General features: G+C 47.9%; 1 protein-coding gene across 1 annotated transcript in view; it reads left to right on the top strand.

Moving 5' to 3' along the window:
* The window catches only part of IKZF2 (IKAROS family zinc finger 2), a gene marked incomplete at its 5' end in the record, with an annotated part of 135109 nt that overhangs the window by 98511 nt on the left and 18635 nt on the right, over positions 1-17963 (top strand). The window contains one exon of the mRNA XM_015412029.1: positions 14318-14455. Coding sequence (XP_015267515.1) covers positions 14318-14455 — 138 coding nt within the window. The remainder of the gene's footprint in view (positions 1-14317; positions 14456-17963) is intronic.

Raw genomic sequence — 17963 nt, 5'->3', positions numbered from 1 at the left:
CTCTGCAACTTACCGGGCTGCTTCTTGCTCTGACTGAGGGCTGCTGGGAGCAGGGAGTGGGGCTTGTTGCATGTGCCCGGCCCCTGGGCTCTTTACTGCTGGAACTCCGCTCCTGTGCGCTCCTGCAGGAAATGACCCCTGATTATTCAGCTAAACTGAATGGGCGCCGGGAACGCAGAGCTCTGCACCACCTCAGCTGGCGCTAGCTCCTCTTGCAGCTCCTAGGGCCGACTTCTCCTGTGGTTTTTTAAAATTATTTTGACAAACTCCAGTGGAAACACATTTACTCACAATATTTATGCAGTGATGCGGTCTTATGAACAGGTTTCGCTTAGTAAGATTTGCCTGGCCTCCAAATTAGGGTTGCCAGCCCCCCCCCCGGCCCCCCCCCCCCGCGCGGGGGGTGGGGAAGGTATGCCAGATCTAGGCTGGGAGACTCCTGGAGATTTGGGGATGGAGCCTGGGGAGGGCGGGGACCTCAGCATAGGGGTAGAATGCCACAGAGTCCACCCTGCAAAGCATCCATTTTCTCCAGGGGGACTGATCTCTGTAGTCTGGACCAACGCTCCCTCTGAGCCGTGGAGTCTTGTGTGCAAAAATTCCACTTTGTGAGCTCCTGGTATTAAAGTTATGAGTGAACGATTTGGCTACTGCATAAATTAGTTTGCTCTGGAGCCCTCCTCCCTGAGCTAAGGCGAAAATGTCTGAGCCAGAGGCTAAAAATCTGTGAGGTAGCTCACACTAACTCAGCTTAGAGGGAACGCTGGTCTGGACATGAGTTGTAATTCCGGGGAATCCCGAGGTCCCACCTGGAGGTTTCCAAGGCTATTTTGCCCTGGGCCTTATTGTGCAGGAACATCACTCCAGTGGTAAAAAACACGGGAACTCCGGCATGTTACGATTAGTAACTGATATCAGAAAGTGAGCCTGGGCATCCGCCATAGCCGCAGTGAGGGTGACCAGATGTGAAGGGCAGGACGTCTGTATGTATTTACATGATTTATGCCCCTTCAAAAAAACAGTAAGCTTACATTATTCTCCTCACTTCCATTTTATCCTCACAACAACCCTGTGAGGTAGGTTATGCTAAGAGATATTGAACAGCCAAAGGTCACCTGGCAAGCTTACATGGCAGAGCAGGGATTTGAACCTGGAGTCTCCCTGTTCCTAGTCCAGCCCCTGCAGCACAGAGTCCAGGCATTGTGATAGGCTTGAAGGAGCGTTTTCTGGGCTAGAGGAGTCCTGTGTTTAAGCTGAGTTAGTGTGAGCTAGCTCACAGTTTATTAGCTGCTGGCTCACACATTTTTGTCTTAGCTCAGAAGGGAGGGCTCCAGAGCAAACTAATTTATGCAGCAGCCAAATCGCTCGGTCACAACTTTAATACCAGGAGCTCACAAAGTAGAATTTTTGCTCACAAAACTCCACAGCTTAGAGGGAACATTGGCATCCTCTTTTCTGGCTCCAACGGAGAGGGAAGAAGAAGAAGAGATAGGATTTATACCACGCACCCTTCACTAACCAAGGGAGTCTCAGAGCGGCTTACAAACTCCTTTCCCTTCCCCTCCCCACAACAGACACCCTGTGAGGTCGGTGGGGCTGAGAGAGCTCTGAGAGAAACTGCTCCTTTTTCAAGAACAGCCCTGACAGAACCACGGCTTGCCCAAGGTCATCCAGCCAGGTGCAAGTGGAGGAGTGGGGAATGAAACCCATTTCTCCCAGATTAGAGTCCACGCACGTAGCCACTACACCAAACTGGCTGTCCTTTGTGGGAGAAACTGGAGGTACTCTGAGGCCAATTTGTGGCAAGTATGCTACCCCACAGCATAACAGCACAGTAAGGAAACACTCACAGATCAGCCTGTATCTGTAGGGTTTCCTGCTCCGATTTGGGAAATTCCTAGAGATTTGGGGGGAGGGCAGAGCCCTGAGGAGGGAATGGAGCTCAGCAGGTTATAGTGCCGCAGAGTCCAACCTCCAAAAGCCCTGATTTTCTCCAGAGGAACTGACCTGTGCCATCTGGAAATCAGTTGTAATTCCAAGGAATCTCCAGGCCCCACCTGGAGGATGGCAACATTGTGTATATGTAGTGCCTCTCCTCTGTCGAAAATAAGAGGCTTTATCAGCATGTTTAGGAGGAGAATGAATTCTGGTTTGCTTAGAGGAAGTGTAACAGCGTTCCGTGCGCATCGGTGTTTAGTCATGCCGGCCACATGACCACGGAAACGTCTTCGGACAGCGCTGGCTCTTCGGCTTTGAAAGGGAGATGAGCACCGCAACCCTAGAGTCGGACTCGACTGGCTTTCGAGCAAGGGAACCTTTACCTTTAGAGGAAGTGTAGGAAAAAATAAGATCACAGGGAACAATTCTAGGCATCCCCTTAACTGTATAGCAGAGAGATGAAGGAACTGGAGAGACACCTGTGAAATTCCCCCCCCCCCAATCTGACTTATAGTCGTAGAGAAACCTTTTTACACATGCTTGTTTTCGCAGTGCTCCTTCCCAGAGGCGAGAGGTTCCAGGTTTGGCCCTACCAGGTTTCATTTCCTTTTCTAAAGAGAGAGGGATGGCGACTTGCAGGGCCTTGTGGATGCTGGCTTGATCTTCCGCTGCCCCAGCAGAGCACCATGACGGAAACAGACGGCGCAGTTAGTCATCTTGCCACAGGTTTCCGTAGGCATTGCCTGCCTGCCTGCCTGCCTCCCACTCTGACGACATGTGGAACCTGGGGTCTGGGCTCATGAAGGACCACAAAGGAGAGCTTTGTCAAAGGCCCTGGTCACTCGGTCATAGTCATCACACTGGCCACACACACAGCACTGTATGCCAAGGGTCCCCGTCGTTGGACCCATGGGCTCCACGGTGCCTGCCAGCAACTTTCCTGGCACCTGCCAAGAGTTGTTAGAAAGTGGAAAGAGCAAGGTGGAGTTTCTGCTCATCAACGCTTCTGATTGACCACTGGAGATCTGGTTGGTTTTGCAGATTGTTAAAAACATTGCTCTGGCAGCAGCTGCCACCACAGCACAAGGGTCTTCACGCTGTGAATGAAGGGAAGCGGCGGCAGCCATTTTGTGGCTGGCTCCACCTCCTGCAGCAGACATTTTGTAGAAGCCATTTGGTGGCTGCGCCCACCATACTGTATTGGAATTCCAAAGGTGCTCACAGGTTCAAAAAGCTTTTGGACCCTGCTGATGCAGTCAGTGTTTTCCGTCTGCCTCACAGACCTCCCCCCCCCCCCAAATCTCCAAACCAATGTGCTTCTCTTTAATAATACCACCATTATGAATGCTGCATTTGTATGGACAAATATGGTAGTATCCAGGAAGAGACAACTCCTTCAAGAAGTGTTGGGAAGCCGATCTGCATCCATAGGGATTTCAGGAGCTCATTTGGCTGTGTTGGACCCTCTTGTGGAATTTTCTGGCAGCTGTCCACAGGATCCAAGATTGAATGTGTGAAGAAATACATTTTTTCTTTGGAGGTTGAAATGAGCAAAACCTTCACTCTGTTTTAAAAGTTTTACTCCCCTCTGGAAAGAGAACTGGCAGGAAGGGGGGAAGCTAGTTCAAATTCTTTCCAGACTTACCTCAGCCCACCTTCATACAAATGTTAATAGATCTAAACAATGGGGTGGTCAAGCCCCCCCCCCTTCAAGCAGGGAAGAGATATTTGGAGGTGTTAAATACTAGAGAGTCTTCAGGAAAGAAATTCTGGGGACTTTAGGAAAAGCATCTCTGACCTGGTCTGACCTGGTCAGTGCATTGGGAAAAGAGAACTGACAAAACTAAGAAGAGCAAGGAGGAAGCTCTCTTTGGGTACTGAGTCCATCACAGCAGACAGAACTCTTAACTGAGGTCTGGAGGAGGCGGCCATTAGCCATGGGTTGGCCCAGACAGCTGAAGGAAGCTGCAAGGTAATGGCAGCTCTGTTGAGAGCTGTAACTTCCTAAAGTTAAGGAGCCTGTCCTATATTTTAAACATCTGATAGGGCATGTATAGAGAGCGGGACAGAGGATTTGTATTACCCATTTCTTTTGAATCCCCTGCTCAATCTGGTGCTGTGCTAAGAGTATGCTTGTAAACATTTCCTTTTTAATAAATACTTTATAACTTTTGGTGCTGGCAGTGGTTCTCTGTACCACATAGATCTCCACTGTCTCAGACATGCTTTTTTAAAAGGCGCGCCAGGGGGAAGTCAGGCAGCAAGGTGCTCCCATGGTGACCAGGTGCTGGGCAGTGGGAGACACAGAGACGAGGCCTCAGAACTTGGAATGAAAGCTGGGAGTCCTCCTGACCCTCCCGGTGGGCAATTCCTACAAAGGTCAGGTGGTGATGGTGGGTTACCAGAGGAAGAAAACCCTCTGCAGGTGTTGGGAAACCCTTGGAGGGCAGTAGGGAGCAGGGCCTGCAGGCCAGAGCCAAACCCATTCTGCCACTGAAGGTAAATGTCCATGTTGCTCTGTAAAGACTTTTGCGCACACTTCCTTATACTGTTGTCTTCCTGGACAAGGGTATCATTTTTATGTGCGTGCCGATTACATAACCACCGTTCAGTGAGTCATGCTTTATTTGATAGAACTAAAGTTGCCACTTATAAACAAAAGGCATCAAATAGTTCTGGAGGAGCTGGACCTTGGGGAGTTATAAACAAAACCAGTTCCTGCTTGGTCTGTTTGAAAACATCTCTTGTTTGCCTGCTTGCCCATCTCTTAACTGAGTCCAGCTGCCAGATGTGCAGTCTGTGCTGTGGGTCGAGAAAAGCAACATTTCTGGGGATAGAGTGAGGAGGACCCCCAAGAATGTGGCAGGGATGGAACATGCAAGTGGGGAATTGGAGCAGATGGAAACAGATTTTTCAGTGCAGCACGGGACCGACCTGTGAAATGCTTTTCCTCTCGATGTAGCAATGAGTCCATCAGCAGCAAGCAGGGGGAAACACAGGTTGAGCCTCTTGCTAGAAGGATAGAAGAAAAGGAAGAGGGAAGAGATTGGATTTATACAATGCCCCCTCTAAGGTGGGGAGCCTTGTGAGCAAAAATTCTACTTTGTGAGCTGCTAGCATTAAAGTTGTGAGCAAGCGATTTGGCTACTGCATAAATTAGTTTGCTCTGGAGCCAGCCTTCCTGAGCCAAGACAAAAAAAGTGTGAGCCAGAGGCTAAAGAACTGTGAGCTAGCTCACACTAACTCAGCTTAGAGGGAACACTGGATTTATATCCCGTCCTTTTATATATATATATAATTTTTATTGATTTTCCACTACAAACTACAAAACTAAAACTACAAAAGAGAGTAACAAGGTACTTTGATAAGCTATTCATACGCTTTGGATATTTATCTACCTGTTTATGGTTACATTAAGTTATTTAATTTCTACTAAAGGTATTCAAATAGAAAGAACAAAAAGGCACTTTTGGGTTTTATATCACATCTGGATGATAGTATAAATTCATTAAATGTCAACATAGGCAATAATAAGATAATATCCCGTCCTTTATTCGGAGGCTCAGAGCGGCTTACAGTCTCCTTTCCCTTCCCCTCCCCACAACAGACACCCTGTGAAGGTAGGTGGGGCTGAGAGAACTCTTTGAAGGACAGCTGTGACAGAACTATGGCTTGTCCAAGGTCATCCAGCAGCTGCAAGTGGAGGAGTAGGGAATCAAACCTGGTTCTCCCAGATTAGAGTCCGCGCACTTAACCACTACACGAAACTGGATACTAGAACAGCCCCCCTGTCTAACTGGGTACATCGTCCTCCCCCTTTTCCCTGGGCTAACCAAGCCAGCTGCGTTCCCCGTCTCTCTGCCTTTCTCCTACTTCCCCCTCTTCCCTCCTTCTTCCCAGAGAGCTGAGCCTGTCGCACTCAGGGGCAAGTGGGTCGCCAGGCTCCATGCCATCTCCGTGACTCACTCCTCTTACCTGCGATTTCTCCCTTCCCTCTAATCTCCACCCTCGGCCCTTTTTTATTTTTTCCAATTGATCCGTGCAGGTGAGTCAGGAAAACCTGTTTGTCCAGAAACCTGTTCCTTCTTGCCAAGCGTTGCTCCTGGTTCTTGTAGATACTGGGAGCAGATTATCAAAGTTAAGATGTCGTGGGGGGAGCTCGTGGGCATACACACCACACACCGCAAAGTTATGCGTTCCATTTCGTGCACACAGAGGTCCTGTGGATCTTTGCTGTTTCCTTCTCTGGTGTCCTCTTTTCCTTTCCTCTGCATGGGTGGAATGAGAGTGATCATCTCCAAAGCAAAATTAAAGCCCCCTGTTAGGTACGGAGGAGTTGTTCATTAAGCTACATTCCTTTCCTCTGCATGGGTGGAATGAGAGAGATCATCTCCAAAGCAAAATTAAAGGCCCCTGTTAGGTACAGAGGAGTTGTTGTTCATTATGCTACGATCCTACGCAGGCTGACTTGGGAGTTGGCCCCACTGAACTTTGAGAAGACATGTTTAGAATAGGGCTGTAAGTCTTGAAAGGGAAGGAAAGGGACGGAATGAGTAGTCTGAGGTCCCTTGGAAAAAACTTGTTATTCTGATCTGGATTGTGATGGCATACCTTTTGAAGAAGAAATCTTTGTTTGTTTCATGGCTCATAATCACGCAAGGCATACCAATGCTGGGGGCAACTGAGTTTTAAAGTATAAAATATATTTCGGAGGGCGGCCGTCTTGGTCAGCAGCAGAACACCTCAGTTCCTGTCCAGGAGCACCTTAAAAACCTACGAGATTTTCGGCGGATGAGCTCTGGAGGGTCTTTGACTCTCAAAAGCTGATAACCCCTCCTCCATCTTGCTGGTCTCTAAGAGTGCTAATGGACTTGACTCCAGCTGTCCTTAGTATAAAATCAGGTTTTCATAGTGCAGTTTACAACGTGATCCTTTATATATTTGTTCAGGATTAAGTGGGACATACTTCCGAGTAACCAGGTACACTGTTGTAACCCTAATCCATCTTGCTGGAGTCTTTGGGGCCCAAGAATAACGAAGGACCTCTCATAGCCTGAACATCTACGTTCAGTACAGAATACGTACTCAGACCTTAAGTGCAGTATTGTAAACTGTTTGAGAGCTTGCTTTCTATTCTTACGATTTTCATGAAGGCTGTGTGTTGCCCATGGAAGAGTCAAACCATACTTACATAATCTGTACCTAACATGTAAATATTTGCTAGCCTAAAATCTTTAGGTTTATTCTGCCCTAATATTGTTCTTTACCATGCGTTCTTATCCTGTTAACAGATTGCTCTCTTCTCCTGTTTGAGACACAACTAGAATCATAGAACTTTTTCATTGTTCTGTCCTTATACTAAATTCCCCTTTGGTTCTAAAAAGAATATATGCTAAGGTTCCTATCACATCGGACCTTCATTGTAAGAATTTAGGTCATGCTGAGTTTCACTGAGTCCACCTAACTCTAGAATGCAGTACTCAGATTCCATAAGGTAAGACGTCCATGTACAATAGAAGGAATGACAGATTTGTATTAGCTTGTGATCCTGGGGGGGATATACCATGTTTGCATAGCATTTTTTAAAAAGTGTTCATCTATAATACTGGACTCGCCCCAATGAAACTGATGGGCGGTAGATTCAAAACAGGAACCAAGAAAATACTTCCACACACATAGCACATGATCGAATTCACTGTCACAGTATGTGATGATAGCCACTAACTTTTAAAAAGAAGATCAGACAAATTTGTGGAGCATCTGTTGATAGTAATTGGTCATGACAGGTAAATGGAACCTCCAGGTTCAGAGGCAGTCTACCACTGAACCCAAGTTTGCAGGAAACCGCCACATAGGAGAGTTGTTGTTTCTATGCTCTGCTTACTGGGAACACACAGGAGGGGGGGCTGAGATTTGTCAACTACACTGCGATTGTACGTGGCAGGGGTAGGGGGCTGCTGGGTGCACATCTTCAAGTAATTGAACTGTGTGCAATTCTGGTCACCACACCTTAAAAAGGATATTATAGCTTTGGGAAAAGTGCAGAAAAGGGCAACTCGAATGATAAAGGGGTTGGAACACTTTCCCTATGAGGAAAGGTTAAAGCGCTTAGGGCTCTTTAGCTTGGAGAAACGACGACTGAGGGGTGACATGATCGAGGTTTATAAGATTATGCATGGGAAAGAGCAGGTAGAGAAAGAGGTACTTTTCTCCCTTTCTCACAATACAAGAACTCGTGGGCACTCCATGAAATTGCTGAGCGGTCGGGTTAGAACGGATAAAAGGAAGTCCTTCTTCACCCAAAGAGTGATTAACACTTGGAATTCACTGCCACGGGAAGTGGTGGCGGCTACAAGCAGGGACGGCTTCAAAAGGGAATTAGATAAGCATATGGAGCAGAGGTCCATCAGTGGCTATTAGCCACAAGGGATAGATGGGGCAAGTGATGCTCTGTCATCTTGGTGCTGGGGGGGGGGTCAATCGGTGGGAGGGCTTCTAATGTCCTGGCCCCACTGCTGGACCTCCTGATGGCCCCTGGTATTTCTGGCCACTGTAAAACAGAGTGTTGGACTGGATGGGCCTTTGGCCTGATCCAACATTGGCGTCTCTTATGTTCTTAAGTACTGGAATGTTAACTTTCACTTCTTTTGCTGTGTCTTATCTCTTTGGGGAGCTCATGACCTTGATACCTTGCTCCTCTGTCTTTGCTGGGAATATGAGCCCGTTCGTTTAGGTGCGCTGCAGTTCACCCTCTGATTGGCCCGAGTCCATCAGGGGACCCCACTTTGAATCCTGTGTACCTTCCCCCTTTCCCGCCTGCGGAATTAGATCTAGCAGTGAACGTATGGGCAGGTGACCTTCCTTTCCTGTACTCAATAAACGACCCTTCTGAAGGAAGGTTGTTGAGACTGATTGCTGTGGGACTCTGACGAGATTGACCCTCAGTTTGCTATAACGGGGTTCTTCTTACATTGTTACATTCAGAACAGAGCAGCCTGGACAGTTCTTCAGGTTTCATTTTGTGTAACCGTACCAGCTGGTGGCCCTTGACTTTCCAGGATCTTTGCTGAACCCTTTAATCTGTCTCCCCTGAGTCCACTTAGCTTGGGGTCGCCTGCCCTGAATGCCTGCAACTCTCCAGGGTCTCGGGCTGCCCCCAGAGACCCCTTAAGTGGAGACACCAAAGGCTGAACCTGGAACCTTCTTTCACGGCTGGGGCTGTCTAGAACTGCTGTGGGCCCCCAGACGAAGATCCCCCTCCGCACACGCCCCGTACCACCTGGACCCAACTCAGGCATCACACAAAAATTGCATGACTTGTCTTGCTCCACGGGGACCAATGCTGCCAGGATATTCTCCTCCTCCTCCTCCTCCTCCTCCTCTTAGTGCCCCCAACTGACCACTTCCCTCCCCTTGGATTCCTCCGGCTGAGGTAGCAACTTCCTTACTTTATAAACATCTCTTCCACGATGAACACTCTCCTCAGTGCTTCTGGAGAGAACAAAGAAGGCCCCTTTATACTCTCAAGGAAAGTGCAGGTTCCTGCAAACATCTTGGCAGCGTGCCTCCGGTAAACGAAGATTTATATTCAAATTAATTGTGGCCCTCAAGCTCTTGGCAAATTGCCTGCCTATTCCTTGATGTTAAAAAAAAAAAGAAGAGCCTTACGCCAATGAAAGGAAAGGAGATGATGTAATCCCAAACACCTCCATAGGCTGTAGGCAGGACGGTGACGTTATGGCTGTGTGCGCTACTGAGAGGAAGTGCCGGTACCAGGTTTGAGGGCCAGCGTTGCAGGATGCTCCCGGGCCCTCCTTGACCGCTGGTTCTGTGTGGCGTGCTCGCCAGGAAAGCCAGTGGGCAGGGATAAGAACACCAGAAGAGCCCTGCTGGATCAGACCAGTGAGGGTCCATCTAGTCCAGCCTCCTGCCTCACACGCACAGTGGCCAGGCAGTTCCTCTGGAGGGCCCACGACAGGGCACGGAGGCCGAGGCCTTCCCCTGATGTTGCCTCCTGGCTCTGGGATTCAGAGGTTTAGTGCTTCTGAATGTGGAGGTTCCCCTCAGTCACCACGGCAAATAGCCACTGATAGCCACTTTGATGTTATCCATGAGTCTATCAAATCCCCTTTTGAAGCTGTTTATTCCTGTGGCCATCACTACATCCTCTGGCAGTGGATTCCACATTAGGGTTAGGGGCCAAGAGAAAGAGGAAAGGAGGTGGAGAGTGAGTGAGAGAGATAAGGTGTTATCTATGATTCCTCTTCGGATAGTTAAGCTTCTGACTGCGACTGTTTTAATTACTGTTCCAAACTTTTATCACTTTGCCCTATTATTATTACTATATACAGTGTGACAAATCGCTGTATTCCGATTGTTTCTCTTGGTTGGCATATGGGCTGATTTGTATTGAGTTGTTTTGAAGTTATTGTTATGCCAGTAAAGGTGATTGGTATAGATTGGGTGGGGTTTGGTATAGATGGCCATAGAGTCCAGAGGCAGGACACATAGCCAAGTTTGCCCAGCAAGCCAAGGGCCATCCACTGCCCCCTCCGGGCCCTGACAGGCTCTCCTCTCCCCCTCCCAAGTTCCACCCTGATGTGCCCAGTTCTAGCTCCCAGCTCCCCTCCCTGCATTGGAAGGGAGACCTGGTGGCCCTCACTCTGGGAGCTGCCAGCCTCTTTGCCTGGAACGCAGCAGCCAGGATGCTCAGGGACGCAGGCAGTAAACAGAAGCCGTTTCTTTATCCTTGTCGGCAGGCAGATGTGGCTGTGCAGCCCACGAATGTTTCTGCAGTTGGGCGCTTAGTAGATAGATGGTGTGATAACACGACACCTGCAAACCTGATGCGGAGCTTTGGAGTTTCATGTCTAAGTTGGGGCTTTCTTGCGTGGCCGAGCAGCCCAGGATGTGGTCTTGGAACTGTTTCTCCGCTGGAAATGTGGTTTCGTGATCCGCTGCTGGGATCTGTGCAGTGAACGTGTGTTTCTTTTCTCTCACACTCCGAGCTGCTCAGGGTTTCATTCGTGATCGACCTCCAGAAGAGGGCAATTTCAGTTACAATATTTAGGTAGTTGAGGGCTGGTTTTGTTTGGCTGAAGAATGTTAAAATCATGGGACAAAAACCGTGACTGAAGAGCAGAAATGGTCACTTGCTTAAAAGGAATGCATGCATCAGCTCCTCTAGACTTGTATTATAAAACATCTTATATTTGATTCACATTTAAAGCAATTTAGAATTTGTGTTGTAGAGCAAACAAACAAAAATCAGGTCACCCTTCACAATAGTTGTGACTCTCCCCAGCACCAAAATGCTACCAATTTAGGATCATCCTTGATGTGACAAGCATCCCTGTTGCAGGGTACTGATGATTCACTTCATTAAATATGAAACCAGAAGTTTGGGCTTTAGCAGTCATTTTTCCATCCAATGAAATCCACACAGTGGCAGAGAGGCAAAGGGACTGAGTGAAGGTTTCCTCCGCTCAAGACACACGACTTATATTTGATTCACATTTAAAGCAATTTAGAATTTGTGTTGTAGAGCAAACAAACAAAAATCAGGTCACCCTTCACAATAGTTGTGACTCTCCCCAGCACCAAAATGCTACCAATTTAGGATCATCCTTGATGTGACAAGCATCCCTGTTGCAGGGTACTGATGATTCACTTCATTAAATATGAAACCAGAAGTTTGGGCTTTAGCAGTCATTTTACCATCCAGTGAAATCCACACAGTATCAGAGAGGCAAAGGGACTGAGTGAAGGGTTCCTCCGCTCGAGACACACGTGGTATCCTGTTAAGAGTCCTAGTTTGTTTGGCCACTACAACTCTGACAGGTACAGGAAGTCAGTCTAATCTTCCTTACAGTGCCAGATGCCGTTGACATTGCGTGGTAGTCTGCACTGGAACGGCCAGAAATAAATGTGAAAATCCTAATCTAAAGAGTATCTATGATCATTTTCTTACTTTCTTTTCTTTCTTAAGGTTTTTATCTTTGTAGATTTCAAAAGCAGTTCCCGTTTTCTGTACTGTTTTGTCACATTCGGAAATGATCTATTCTAGATCAGGGCTATTTTGGGCATTCCTTTGTCAGGTGAAAGTGTTGTAGATGCTGTGACCCCACTTCTGGGTTTGATACAAAGAGGGGGAGATGTGCGTATCATATGTGGAGAGAGGTGTTTCTTCCCCATGCAGGGACAGAATGCACATTCCTCGTGGGGGACGTTCACTCGGGCATTCCTTTGTCAGGTGAAAGTGTTGTGGATGCTGTGACCCTCTTCTGGGTTTGATACAAAGAGGGGAGATGTGTGTATCCTATGTAGAGAGAGGTGTTTCTTCCCAATGCAGGGACAGAATGCACATTCCTCATGGGGGACGTTCACTCCCCCCCCCATGAAATCCAAAAGCAGAGGACGCGTAGTTTACACCCTGTGCTTTAAAATTAGATCTTAAAGGTGGCTCTGAAGGTTGTTTCACAGAACTTGGGTCATGCTGTTTCCTCTCGTCCCCTGAAAGTTGACCTTGGTCTCAAATGGGTTTTCTGTAATTCTTCATCTTTCACGGGACTCTGGATACGCTAAACCCAAAGCATTTCCCCAGTCTTCTCTTACGTGCCGTGCCAGCTTGGTCAACAAATTTCATTCTGGATTTTGTTTCCTTCTAAACATTTCCTTGAGCAGAAATATGTTTTATGTACACATTGTTTTTATTTTGAGATTGGACTGATTAAGACAATTTTGTGTCATGGTTTTTTGCAAGAACTTCCAAGGCCCATAGACAAGCAGCTTCTGGATAAACAAATGGAGCAGAGGTCCACTAGTGGCTGTTAGCCACAAGATACAGATGGAACACTCTGTCTTGGGCAGGGATGCTCTCCGGCCCCACTGGTGGACCTCCTGATGGCCCCTGGGTTTTGGCCACTGTGTGACACAGAGTGTTGGAGGGGCCACTGGTCTGATCCAACATGGCTTCTCTGATGTTCTTATGTCTGGGGCAGTGATGCTCTGTATTCTTGGTGTTTGGTGGGCAAGAGTGGGAGGGCTCCTGGAGTTCTAACCCCGCTGGTGGACCTCCTGATGGCCCCTGGATTTTGGCCACTGTGTGACACAGAGTGTTGGACTGGAGGGGCCATTGGTCTGATCCAACATGGCTTCTCTTATGTTCTTATGTCTGGGGCAGTGATGCTCTGTATCCTTGGTGTTTGGTGGGCAAGAGTGGGAGGGCTCCTGGAGGTCTGGCCCCACTGCTGGACCTCCTGATGGCCCCTGGGTTTTGGCCATTGTGTGACACAGAAGAGTGTTGGACTGGAGGGGCCATTGGCATGATCCATTATGGCTTCTCTGATGTTCTTATTTATGGGCCAGTGATGCTCTGTCTTCTTGGTGCTTGGGGTTTGTGCACTGTCCACAGCTGCTGTGCTGATATCGCATCCTAACTGATTCTCTTTCCTGGTGCAACAACACAGCTTATGACGTTATGTTTGTACAACAGCCTCTGTTCTTGCTTGGGCAAAGCACTACAAACATTATGCTGCCGACCACTGCCGGCAGTGCTGCGATAGAGGTCCGTGGCCACCGCGACTGGTACTGCGATCTAAGAGGGTCAAGCTAACAAATAAATTATATGAAAAATACAAATGTTTATTAGGGTGTACACATAACTAAAAGATACATACGGTTAAAAGAGATAGTCTAAATATCAGACTCTTAAAGCTTATATCATCAAAGCTGATTGTTATACATATCCAATTGATGAGTAAAACTTATGACCTAAGGACCATACGTGTTTCGGCCCCTTCGGGCCTTCCCCAGTGGCACACATCCATAAATACATGCATAAAGAATTTTGTATATATATATATATATGGCAAAATGTTTCTTTCTTCTATGCTTTGCATTTGCTACAAGTTTGTATAGTGGACCACGGATAGTAGCTGTGCAAATTCTCCAAATTATTCTGGTATCGAATATCCTATTTCATCAGGATGTGTGTCACTTCCGTCAAAGGTAGTAGTCAAGTAAGTTCTGGTACACCAGAAATACTTCCCCAAATGTAAAAGTTTGCCAGAGGATCTTCTCCCTGTCTTGTTTTGGAATATCCGCCTCACCCTTTTGATGCAAAGGAAAGGGTCCCTGAAGTTGCACATTGATTTGTTTCTGCTGTTGTGCGTCTGCTTGTACGGGCGCTGTAGTTTTGCTGCATCCGTCAGCTGCCTGTTCGTGGTGTTGGCTGAACGATCGCTAGGGCAGTGGTGCAGTAAGGCTGAGAAAAGGAGCAAGGGGGTGGAATAACCTTTTGTAGGCGGGCTATCAGGATGCCGCGGGCGACCATGGCGGTGACACTGACTTAACACGACGCCCTCTGCTCTTTCCATAGTGGGTAAACCTCACAAATGCAACTACTGCGGACGGAGTTACAAGCAGCGCAGCTCTCTGGAGGAGCACAAGGAACGGTGTCACAACTACCTTCAGAATGTCAGTATGGAAGCCGCAGGGCAAGTCATGAGCCACCATGGTGAGTAAGAGACCCAATTGTTCAGTAGCTCCGGTTTGCATTTCTTTGGAGCCAGTTTGGTGTAGTGGTTAAGTGCGCGGACTCTAATCTGGGAGAACCGGGTTTGATTCCCCACTCCTCCTCCACTTGCACCTGCTGGATGACCTTGGGCAAGCCGTAGTTCTGACAAGAGCTGTCCTTGAAAAAGAGCAGTTTCTGTCAGAGCTCTCCCAGCCCCACCTACCTCACAGGGGGTGTCTGTGGTGGGGAGGGGAAGGGAAAGGAGTTTGTAAGCCGCTCTGAGACACCTTTGGGTAGTGAAGGGCGGGGTATAAATCCAATCTCTTCTCTTCTTCTTCTCGCTCCTGCGATCATACCTCCACAGAATCATATATTTTGCCCTACTGGTATTCCCTCCCCAAAAAAACCAGAAGTGAACTCACTGGCAAAAGTAGGCATGTGTATTTGGGAATTCTGAGGATTAACTATAACCTCAGGCCTCCAGAATTAGCATTACAAAGTCAGGTTACAGGCTGAGCTCAGCATTGGCTTATTATTATTTTTTGGGGGGGAGGGGATAACAATCAAATAAAAATGAGTGGTGAAGTGAAACATTTCGGCAAGGGTGAAGAGCAGGGTATGGATGCATTTTTCATGATTTAGCCGTTTGCCCTAATCAGGGGTCTCTGGGTCTCTTCATGGAGGGAGGCAGCCCAAACGCAACAGCAACTTAGTTCATTGGTGTCTCCAGTGGGGCTTTGCATGGATTAGAAGCAGGTATTTATCTCCCCCCCCCCCAATGCGTGATATATCTTGATCATGTAACAATAGCTCCCATGTCATGAAATGTTACATTCGACAGGTATTAATCTTGCTTCTTGGGTGTTTAGAATAAATTGTTATCAATCATAGCACTAAATTAGGGGGTTGGAGCACCTCCCCCTTGAGGAGAGGCTGAAGAGTCGGGGACTTTTCAGTTTAGAAAAGAGACAACTAAGGGGGGAGGGGAACATGAGAGAGGTTTCTAAAATGATGCACGGGGTGGAGAGAGTGGACAAGGAGAACTTTTCCTCCCTCTCCCAAACGACGAGCACTCGAGGACATCCAATGAAGCTGATGGGCAGGAGGTTCAGGATGGACAAAAGGGAATACTTCTTTACACAGAGAGTGATTAAAATGTGGACTTTGCTGCCAGAGGATGTAGTGATGGCCGTAGGAATAAACAGCTTTCAAAGGGGATTAGATAGATCCATGGAGGCTAAGTCTATCAGTGGCTACTGGCCATGGTGGCTGAGGGGAACCTCCAGGAGGCAACATCAAGGGAAGGCCTCGGCCTCTCTGCCCTGTTGCTGGTCCTCCAGAGGAGATGGTTGGCCACTGTGTGAGATGGGATGCTAGATTAGATGGACCCCCACTGGTCTGATCCAGCAGGGCTCTTCTGATGTTCTTATGAAGGCCTTGGCCTCTCTGCCCTGTTGTTGGCCCTCCAGAGGAACTGGTTAGCCACTGTGTGAATCAGGATGCTGGACTGGATGAACCACTGGTCTGATCCCGCAAGGCTCATCTGATGTTCTTAAATTGTGTTCCGTATTGTGTTAGAGCATGTTTTCACTATCTCTTTCCTCGGCAAGAGTGTTTCACTATGGGCGAGTGAGGGCTGCATTGCCGGCTTAGCATCATGAACTACCGTAGGAGCTTGTTGCTGCTGATTGTTAAATGTGGTACGCGAGGCATTTGGGCAGTAGTGATGAATGTGTCAGATGACGCGTAAAGAGCAGACTGAAAGGATCCCGAGCTCATTTCAGTGGAATCCCCCACATTCGTGGAAGGGTTTCCTGCAGCTGCAGATTTCCACTCTGCTGGCCGCGATGTGTTCAGGTTTTATTTTTAGGACTTGGGGAGATTTTCCTATGGGAGGGTGGCTCCTCCCATCTCTGCACCCCAGCGGCCCACTGGTATGGTAGCCAGTACCACCCTTAGACTTCTTTTAGTGGCAAGCAAGCTGTGGCCTGGGAGCACCTCTCCAGCTGCCTTCTCCTCCCCACTTCCTGGTTGCTACTAACTATCATTTGCCCTGTTGTGCAAATGCAAACTATGGCTTCAGTTCATAGCATGCAAGCATGGCAGTAGCCACAGATTCTAGGTCCAGACATTGCAGCAGACTTACAAGGAAATGGAGGCGAAAATCCACTCATGAACAATGGGATGTGTTCCACAGATATATCCACAAGCGTTGCTCCCGGCTCCCAAGCCGTGGCTCAGTGTTATGTCTGAATGGAGCTACCTGTCCTCCAAGCGCCTTGGGGTAGCCACAGTCCACCTGCCCGCTTTGCTCAGTCCCCAAGAGCTCAGCTATACAGCAGAGGACTACATAAGAATATAGGAGCCGCCCCGGGGGGGGGGGGACGCTGCCCCCTGTACTTTTTAAAGCAGCCTGAGCCAGCTGCACAATATTAGATCGGGATTGACCACTACGAAGGCACTGAAGTTTGAACGTCATCCTAAATGTAATGTTAAATCGTTATCTGTTTAATGGCATTTGGATTATTATTGGTTAGCACCTTTTAATGTTGTAATTGTTTTATGGTTTTATGATCATTATATTATTTATTGCTGCCCTTATTCTTCTGTAAGCCGCCCTGAGCCGGCCATGGCTGGGAGGGCAGGGTATAAATTTGATTAAATCTCTCCTTATATATAATCCTGTTTTGGTCATGGGCTCTCCTGAACATTCCACATGCTCCCAAATCTGTTGGCTCCCTGATCTGTGTCTCCTTTTCCCCTGGCGGGGTTGCCCAGGTGCTTCCTCCAACATTCTAAACAGTTTGCTGTTCCTCTCCCCCCCATAGCCAGTCAGAACACAGGTCATTTGCATATGTGGCCTGATTGGCCTTTGCCTCTAACATTCTAAACAATTTGTTGTTGTGGTATATCAAATCGAAGTAATAAATAAATAAATAAATAATATGTCCTGAGGTAAAATACATATCCCAGTTTCCCCTTAAATGGTCACTGGAGCTGTCAAAATACATATCCCAATCTTCCCTTAAACGGTCACTGGAGTTACCAGTCTCCCTGTGGGGCCTGGAAATCTCCCAGAAAGCACTGTGTTCCCCAGCCACAGCACATCATTTCCGCTACTATTACAATGGCTGTTTTGGGCAGTGGACTCTATGGCATTATACCCTGCTGAAGTCCCTCTGCACCCCAAACCCTTCCCTTAGTATTGCCAGTCTCCAGGCAGCATCTGGAGATCTCCAAGATCAGTTCTCCCGGAGAGAATGGCTGCTTTGGGCAATGGACTCTATGGAATTATACCCTGCTGAGGTCCCTCCGCACCCCAAACTCTCTCCTCCCCAGGCTCTACCCCTCAGATCTACAGGTATTTCCCAACCCAGAGTTGGCAACCCTGTAACTGGCTATGGAACCACTTTCCAGACCCTTGGAACCCTGAAGACACGGCATAGGAGGACGTGCTTTTCTACCTTAGCTGCCCCTGCATAACCCCAAATCAACATAAGTCAGGGGT

Source organism: Gekko japonicus, unplaced genomic scaffold (genome assembly GCF_001447785.1).
Source record: "Gekko japonicus isolate JY-2015 unplaced genomic scaffold, Gekko_japonicus_V1.1 scaffold991, whole genome shotgun sequence".
In the NCBI taxonomy this organism is placed as follows: Eukaryota; Metazoa; Chordata; class Lepidosauria; order Squamata; family Gekkonidae; genus Gekko; species Gekko japonicus.
This window is presented reverse-complemented; position numbering and strand designations above follow the sequence as displayed.